Below are 9077 nucleotides of genomic sequence, written 5' to 3' on the forward strand. Positions count from 1 at the left end.
CTGCGCCGGGCAGCCATGTGGGGCGGGGGCGCTCTGCCCCGAAGCTCGTCCACAGCGCACCCCCGCCGTGTCCCGCCCCTCTCCGCCCGCTGCTGCGCGGGACAAGGGGCGGTGGGACGAGCTCTCCCGCTCTCCAGCCCGCCCTCTCTCGCGCAAGCGCAGCCGCTCGGGGGCCGCTGGGAAATGTGGTCCCGCCGGCCCCTAACGGCTCCATTTTCTCCCCGCCACTGCGGAAGCGCGCGTGCGCGGCCCCGCCCCTCCCCGCGGGCGTCACCGCCCCCTCGGCCGCGGCCGCGGTATCCCGGGCAGCGCTGTCACAGCTGCGCGCGCCCGCCCGCCCGGCCGCGATTGGTCGAGGGGGCCGCGGGGCGGGACGCGAGGGGCGCGGTGATTGGCTGCGGCGGCTGTCAGGGTGAAGGCTGCGGGTGCCCGCTGAGCAGGGAGGGAGGGAGCGCTCCCCGTCTCCCCTCCGCGTCCGGCGCCGCGCCGGGCACAGCCCTGCCCGCAGCGCGGGGGGGGGCGTCGCAGCGGTCTCAGTGTCCCTCTCTCCTAGGAAAGCCCTTGGAGCCGCTCCTTCCCGGGGCGAGCTGGCAGAAGGCAGGAGAGACTCCTCCAAAGTCCCGGTGCCCTACCGCAAAAGCATCCACCTGCCCCCGCTACCCGCCCCAGCCTCCCCGCGGGCCGCTCTTCCCGCAGCCTCCGCACAACTTCACCAGAGCCTCCGCCTTCCCCGGGGCTTCCTCCTCCTCACGCCCACGCCGGCCCTGAGCCGCCCGCCCCCTGGCTCAGACCGCATCCCCGCCGCCTTCCCTCCCTTCCTCCCCAAACGTGAGTAAGGGGAGGCGGGCCGATGGATATGCGGAGGTTCCGGGCGGGGGAAGGGAGCGGGTGTGCGCGGTGAGTGTGTGTGTCTGAGTGTGTGTGTACACAGCGCTGGGAGGGCAGCGCATGCGCCCTGCCTGGCGGGGCCGAATGTTTCCCAAGTGTTTGAAACTGGTATTTGGATTTTCCACGTTGGATCTAGCGCGGCGTATGGGAGCGAGGAGGCTGCGTTGATATCGGCGGGGAGCGGCGGCGGCGGCGGCGGCGGTGAGGAGAGAGCGGGGAAGGGGGGAGCGGAGGAGAAGCGGAGCAGAGCGGCGCTGGCGCAGGCAGAGGGGCTGCCGCTGCCTCTGACAGACACTTTGCAGAGCACATTTTGTTTCCAGATTGTTTCGGAGGAGCTGGTTTAAGCCCCCCTCCTTTCTCCTCCTCCTCCTCCCCCCCTCCCCTCCCCACACACACACACACAAATCCCTCTGATTGTTCCTACCACCTCCTTCGTGAATTACCCACAACGACAGCCATTCAATCAGCTGCTGCTGGCTGTAGGGGACTAGCGGAGGGTGTGTGTGTGTATCTCTCCCCCTCTGTTTCACACAAGAGGAGTCAGATGTAGCTTCCCTCGGTTTTTTTGGGGGGAGCTACCGAGAGAGGTGGGCAGGGAGTGAGCCCTTCATCGGGGTTACCGTCTTTGAAGGGAGCAGCACTTGCTCTCAAACAGAGAGAGGTGTGGGGAGGGATTTTTTTTTTTTCTTTGCCGGATGAAAATGTTGAGTCCTGCAAACGGAGACCAGCTTCACCTAGTGAACTATGTGGAGGATTATCTGGACTCCATCGAGTCTATGCCCTTCGATCTGCAGAGAAATGTCTCCTTGATGAGGGAAATTGACGCCAAATATCAAGGTAAGTGCTTTCTATATGTATGTGTGTGTGTGTGTTCGTGTGTGTGGTATGGGGCTCGGGGGGGGGAGGGTGTCTTTGCCTTTCTTTTCTTCAGAGCTGAGCCTCGGCTCCTTTTGCCCCTCTGCACCCCACAGGGATGGTAGTTTTATTTTTGGGAGGTGAAAGGAGGGAGAAAGCCGGGAGGAAAGATCCGAGGAGAGAGAGGGGCTGATCTGCAGCGTTAGCTCTTGTCATGGGGCGGAACAAAAGGTCTCCGGCTTCTCTTATTAAGCAAGGACTCTGCTTTTCTGTGTAAATTGCTGGCCAAGAAGGCGGGGGCAGGGAAGTGGGGTGTGCGGTGCACAAAGGGGGGCCGTCCTTGGCCATGGGGCTGAGGTGGAAGGATTTCGGGGTACGGAAGAAAGTGCTGGGTGGACAGAGAGGGAGAGATTACAGCACAACATTTAGGAATGTACAGTATTCATTATGGCTGTAGTAGGGGAGAGAGGCAGCTAGTGAGGGAGGGAGGGAAGGAGGGAGGGAGAAGAGGAGAGGAGGGTTAGGCGAGAGTGGGGGGCAGGGTGTGCTTTCTTCGCTCCCTCCTCGGTGGGTTTCGTTTCACCCGGTGAAACAGCCCCGCTCCGGGGGGCGGGGGGCCGGGGGGCAGGACCGGCGTGTGCGGTGTGAGTGTATGGGGGGGTACGGTCGCGTTTACGGCTGGGCTGAAGCGCCCCCTCCCCTGCCCGTGCTCGGGGCACGCCGTCCCCGTCCCCACGGGCGGAGGAAAGGAAGGGGAGGCCGGTCTGCGGGACTCGGGGCAGCTTTGTCACTTGCTCGCTGGCGTCCGCTCGGGAAGGGGGGAAGGGAGGGGGGCTTTATTCGGTGCCGCCGGCAGCGCTGACAGCCGGGGTGCCGGGCGGGGGGACCCCTTTTCCCTCCCCGCGTCCCCGTGCATGTGGCCTTAGGGGGCGGCGGGCAGCGAGCCCTGCATGCTGGTCCCCCAGCAGCTCCTCGGGCAGCCCGCCAGGGGAGCCCGGCGGAAGGGTCCGAGGGAAACTTCCTCGGGAGCCCACGGAGGCCTGGCGGGGAGGAGAGGATAGGATAAGAAAGGGCAGGGCAGGCATTATGTCCCCAGCCGCCACGTCCAGCGGGCACCTCCGCGCTGTGCTGGGGAAGCGGCTGCCTCGCGCCTTTTATAGACGCCCCTCGTTAGCATATCGCGTTTCATCCCGCCCCCCAGCGGCGCTCATAGGGCGGGGCCCTCCCCATGGGCCGGCCGCGCGCCGCCTCCCCCCGCCTGTTGGCTCCCGGGCCGCCCCGCCCCGCCCCTCGCCCCGCCCTCTCGTGACGTTTCGAGAAGCAACTTTTCGGTGGGGTTGATTTGAATATCTCGGCCCGCCCCGGCCCGCGCGCTCTGATTGGCTGGGGCCGCAGCGGGGGGCGGGCCCGCCGTGGCCACCCGGGCTGTGACTGACGTGTCCCCGGGAGAGCGGGGGAGGGCCGCTCCTCGCGACTCTCCTCGCTCCTCAGTGGCCGGCGGGGGCCGGCGCGAGTGCGCTCCGCTCGCCGCGATTGGCCGCCTCTCCGTGTCAATCGTTGTTGCTCCCGTTGGTTTCTTTGGGCTCCGGGGGGGGGCCTGTGCCGAAGGGGGCGGGGCCGCCCCGCCTCCCCCCCTCAGCCCCTCCCGGTTCCGCCGCGGCCGCGGGGCCGCTACCGATTTCCTGCCGGAGAACAATGGCGGCTCCGTCACCTCCGGGGCGGCCCCGGGGCGCCGGGCGGCGCCGCAGAGGGGCGGTCAGGGGGCCGGGCCCTCGCCCGTGTCCCACTCGCCATCGTCCCGCGGTGTCTCGGCCCCCGGGAAGCTGCGGAGCTGCTCTGGGAATAAAGCTCTGGCAGCGGTCCCCCCCCCCCGTTTTAATGGCGTTTGTGGTGTCGGGCAGGTGCGTTCGCAATCGCACGGAACGCAGCGTTCTGCTCCCGCTGCTACAGCAGGGCACGGGAACGCGCTTCCCTGGAGTTCCCGTGAACTCAGCCTGCCGTGAGCGGGCAGCCCCAGCCCCCCGAGCTGCACCACACAGCTGCACAGATGTGTCTTTCAGTGCTGCGCTGCTCGAGCAGCGCATTCTGGCGCCGGTGCTGAGCATCTCTTTGGCCCCGCGCACCCCGTCTCCACACCAAGCGTGTCCTTGCCGGGGCCGCCCCGCAGGATCCCGGATCGCCGCATCCCACCGCCGCTCCTGCAGGACAGCGCTGCGCCGGGAGAGGGTGCGGTGCTGTAGTGTCTGTGCCGTACCAGAGATGAAGTTTTCCTAATGCCCAACTCCAAGCGTAAATTACGTTATGCTATCGAGGGAGACTGTTCTCCGTGGAAAATACCCACCCACCAAATTCAGATGGGTTAAGCTGATGGCATCGGTCAAGTGACAGCGCTTGAAGCATTAAACTTGTGCATTGCAGCCACTGAAAATAACTAACACTGGTTTTTTAGTCTTCCTGAGTGCTTAATCTGTTGTATTCAGCCACTGTTTCAGTCGCATCTTGGGTTTGACTTTTTTTTTGTAGGTTTTTGTTGTTGTTTTGTTTTGGAATCTTTTTTTTGTAGTTAAGCGGGCAAAAAAGCAAATGCTTAAGATGGTTAATAATATATCAAAATACTGGTTTGGTCATATAGACTATATTGCAGTACCAGCTGACAGGTCGTGCTTGACCAATGTGTGAAGCACAGGCTGCAGCTCTAAAATCCAAAGTAAAGTTTATATAATATTTCCATATCTTCACTGGAAATTAGGATCACATGGGTTCAAAAACTCTGCCCAGGCAAGGCAAAACCTAAATCACAGGGTAACTGTTGGTTGCATATGTATCACATTCTCCTATTAAAAATAAATAAATAGAAAGTTTCAAAGAGTTTTGATAATGCTGTTTGCATGTATGAGAAATCCTTGTTTCTGTTAGAGGAATTGAGATCAGATTTTATATCTCAATATATTTTGCTTCTCTAAGGCAGAACGTTCTGACCTGTGAGGAAGGGAAAATTCAGAAAAGGAATGAGGTGCAGGAAAAACATTCTACATGTTTTTGAGGACTTAATATGGAAATGCCAAATGTCCTGTGTGCTTTAGTTGATTTGAGTATCATAACAATTCAAAAACATCTGCCTAAAAATAGATTTCCTGAACCATTCTTGAAACTTTAAACACTTTTTGTGCATTGTTGTTTCTTATAGACTTTTGGAACAATCCTTGAGGTGCAATTCAGAATCTAACCTATTTTCAGTGCTGGCATTTTAAAACGGAGGCTCTAGCTGCTCCAGTTGTTGCCTATCATCTTTAATGTTATCTCCTAGCTTTTTTTTATCTCCTTCACTGCAGTAAATATTTGATGAAGGTAATATTTCTCTGTTTTAAAAAATAAGCAACATGTATGTTACAGAAGGTATAGGTAGGAAATAATCTAAACATCTTGGATATTGTAATCATAATTCTGTAATCCAGGGATTTACATGGCCTCACATTTTCAGCAGAAGTAGCTCAGCAGTATTGGATGAAACTTGCCATAGCTTGGGGTGCTTCTGCATCAGCTGTCAAGTAAACCAGAATCCGGCTTCTCCACTGATCTGTGCTTTCTTTCTCTCCCACTCTCTTTCTCCCACTCTGTCATTCACTAAAAATGTTAACGTTGTTATATACAAAATATCCATTAATTTCCTCTCTAATTTTGCAGTCAGTTTTGGAACTTTCAATGGTATGTGTATTTGTTTCGTTAGTTCTTTTTAATTACTGAAAATTTTAAAGGGAAGAATTATCAACATATAAAAATATATTTAGTCCCTTTTTTTGGCTAAATCAGCATTTACATTCTATTCCTGTGGGACCAACTAGAACAAAAGTAATCCACTGGAGTCATGAGCCACTTGTCAGATATCAGCTTCGGGGAATCTGTCTTTGATCAGCTTTGCACCTTACAAAAATGTGGTGTTGTATGGAAGGAAAAATATGGAAAGGTTTTGTTTAGCTATTCTCCCTGTCAAAAATATTTATAGTTTTTATTTCTTCTTTTCAGAGATTCTGAAGGACCTGGACGACTACTATGAAAAATTTAAACGAGAGACAGATGCGGTGCAGAAGAGAAGAATGTTGCACTGCATACAGAGAGCCTTGATTCGGAGTCAGGAACTGGGGGACGAGAAGATCCAAATCGTCAGTCAGATGGTGGAGCTCGTTGAGAACAGAACGAGGCAAGTGGACAGCCACGTGGAACTGTTTGAGACTTGTCAAGAGACTAATGACACCACTGGAAACAGTGGGAAGGCCAGCCAAGATAAGTCAAAGAATGAGACAATCGCACAGGCTGAGAAGCCCAACAACAAGAGATCGAGGAGGCAAAGGAATAATGAGAATCGAGAAAATGCCTCAAACAATCATGATCATGATGACATCACCTCAGGAACACCAAAGGAGAAGAAAGCAAAAACGTCCAAGAAGAAGAAACGATCCAAGGCTAAAGCGGAGCGGGAAGCTTCTCCCCCTGACCTTCCTATTGACCCTAACGAGCCAACATACTGCTTGTGCAACCAAGTCTCCTATGGAGAAATGATAGGATGTGATAATGATGAGTGCCCCATTGAGTGGTTTCACTTTTCGTGCGTGGGACTCAATCATAAACCAAAGGGCAAATGGTACTGCCCCAAATGTAGAGGAGAAAACGAGAAAACTATGGACAAGGCATTGGAAAAGTCTAAAAAAGAAAGGGCATACAATAGGTAGTTTGTAGACTTTTCATAGTGAAGAAGAAAATCACCAAACCAGTGTATTTATTGTCAGTGTCACCTTTGTTGAGGTGAAAGGATTGTAAAATGTATATTTCTAAAGGAAGTTTAAAACTAAGGCATTCCTGTTACAGGGACGGCAATAAGCAATTTTGGTTTTCATTTGGTAAGCTGTAACAAGAATGTGGTCTGTGGACCAATGTATTCCAAAAGTAAAGTTATAAGAATATTTGGGTGTTTCTTAAAAGCTAAATTAATAATTTTCTGTATTTTTTTTTTTTTTTAGTGCTTGTAGCACTCTGCCCATTAAAATTTTGATGACAAATATCTCTGAAATGTAATTTTGTTTTCTTTAATAAAAAATGTTATTTACCTTTTGAGCAAAATTGTTAAATAGTTTAACCACCTGGTTGTATCTGAATAAAACTACAGTACATTACAAATGTTACTTCTTTTGGTGATAAGCAGTGCAAGAGCGAACAAAAGGAGGGTAAAATTTGGTTCCTGCTACAAAGTGTCAGTATAACAGTTCAACAGCAAATGTTTAAATAGGCTTAGAGGATTATTTTTTAAAACAAAAAGTTAATGGTTAAATTTTACACAACAAATATTTTATATGCTGGCCAGGTACCACAAAGGCCATTTTAAAATGATTGAATATGTTTTATATTTAACCGGGAAGTGGTTTAGTAATGAGACATAACATAAATGAAGCTTTATACTGTCACACATAGTGGTGTAGCAATCCTTAATTTGTTTAAGTTGTATAAATGTACATTTTAAGTGGAGTTGCACTTACTGTATTATATTTGGAAATGCAGCCAAATGCCATTGTGTAACCAATGTGCATTTTCCGCTGTATGTATGAAAATTGTACAGATGTGATATTATGAAATAAATGAAACAACTTTGACAGTTTGCTTCTTTAGCAATCATGTTTAATGATCATTCATATAGCTTGAAAAAAAAAATTGTCTTTAGCCTTAGCAGCTCCAGCAAGCTGCTGCTGGAAAGCCTGAAACTGTTGTAGTGGTAACCAAATTACAGTTCTGATAATGAATCTTCACAGAGCAAGGTTGTAGGAGAGCCAAAATAGCATTTAACTTTCCATCTGAATCTTCTCATTTTGTGCTTGCAGTCACTCCCAGACTCAGACATTTATCTGAAAATCAGTATTATAGAGCTGGTCTTGTTCAGTTGTTCTTATGCTTTTTCACTATGGATATAAATTACTCCATTTTTGTTATCAGCTGAAGGATCTTCTGTGTTTCAGCATTTTCAAAGTATTGTTGCAGCCATTCCAGGCCAGGCATTTTTATTCTTCATGGTTACCTCATACAAAAACATACTTGCTATGACCAAGGTGCAATGCCAGGTATCCAGGTCCTCTGCCACTTAGATGGATAGTGAAGCTTGGCCAGGTCTTTTCCTTCACCTCTGTGGCTTGGAGGGCTCGACATTGTGGCTAAGCAGATTTTATCTCCTTGTCCACCTGCAGGCCTTCGCTCCAGGTGAGAAGTTAATGAGACCAGCAGTAAGAAGGCCATGGAAGCGAAGGTTGTGAAATCCTTTGGGTCAGACAAAAGTCTTGTGTAAGAATACGGGAGGCTGGAGTTGGATTTTTTTGGAACACAGCCTTTTGTTTATAATTGTTTTGTTATTTGAACAGTGAAACCTTGAAATGAGTCCACTTTTCCCCCCAGTGTATTCCACCAGATCTTTCTGTTGGAAGTAGGGGTTTGGATCCAGTTGAAAACAAGACAGCTGGAGGGGCTCAGTGTTTTCTAATGATGTACTGAAAGGCCCCAAAATGCACTGCGTCACCTTGCATGGATATTGCCTACCAAACAGATATGCTCACAGTGACAAATAGAAATCCTGTTTTCCTTCTAAATAGGTGCACTAAGTGCCTGTGCATCTGCATTCATGTTTCCAGTCACTACAGACTGTGTCATTACACTGAGCCATCAGACTGTGTTGTTACACTGAGCCGTCTGTGCTCAGGGCGAGTGACCACTCCAGATCAGTCTCCTGCTCCTGAGGTGGTGTGTAATTTTTCTGCTCTCTTACCCTTCTATTTTCCTCTTCTGGAAAAGCCATTTTCCCTACACATGTACTGATCTTTCCTGCTCCTCCCTCCCTCCCCTTGCCGTTGTGGGTGATGCCGACGTTTCTGGTCTTTTCTACCTCAGCTGTTCTGTCGTCCTCCCACCAGCCTACATTGAGAACATTGATACTGAGCAGCAGGACTGTACTAGTGAAACCCCAGTGAAAGTTTGTGTAGGAACTAGTGCAGACACGGTTGCAAACCAAGCCTTTTTCACAAAATGGCTGCATTGGTTCTGCAGGTTGTTTTCAGTGTGAAAAACCAGAGGGAAACAACAAAGGTGCAAAGGAGGATGGTAAGAAAGTTCAGCTGAAGATGGATCAGTAGATCCATATTTATACTGCCCCTAAATGAATATTTTTTCAGCTGCTGAAGGCTGGCTGTGGTCTCCCATATTTCAGCCTTTTGCTGAAGACCACTTGCTGGTCTGCAAAGCAGCTTGGACTTATGTCCCTTTCCACATTTTTTCCCAGACTTGTGTTACCTTCACAGCTCACC

The 9077-nt window shown here is 51.3% G+C and overlaps 1 protein-coding gene across 3 annotated transcripts; it reads left to right on the top strand.

Annotated features, from left to right (window-relative positions):
* The first annotated feature begins 865 nt into the window (after positions 1–865).
* On the top strand, positions 866–7387 carry ING1 (inhibitor of growth family member 1). 3 transcript variants are annotated; one of them, XM_027639925.1, is made up of 2 exons: positions 866–1725; positions 5767–7387. In XM_027639925.1, the coding sequence occupies exons 1-2, from the start codon at positions 1584–1586 to the stop codon at positions 6468–6470; spliced, it is 846 nt and encodes a 281-aa protein (XP_027495726.1). In that variant the 5' UTR covers positions 866–1583; the 3' UTR covers positions 6471–7387. The 3 variants fall into 3 exon arrangements, with proteins under 3 accessions (XP_027495726.1, XP_027495736.1, XP_027495741.1); XM_027639935.1 differs by lacking the exon at positions 866–1725 and adding an exon at positions 3470–3644; XM_027639940.1 differs by lacking the exon at positions 866–1725 and adding an exon at positions 3843–5091.
* Positions 7388–9077: the final 1690 nt, after the last annotated feature.

Source organism: Corapipo altera, unplaced genomic scaffold (genome assembly GCF_003945725.1).
Source record: "Corapipo altera isolate COAL_440 unplaced genomic scaffold, ASM394572v1 0, whole genome shotgun sequence".
NCBI classification, from domain to species: Eukaryota; Metazoa; Chordata; class Aves; order Passeriformes; family Pipridae; genus Corapipo; species Corapipo altera.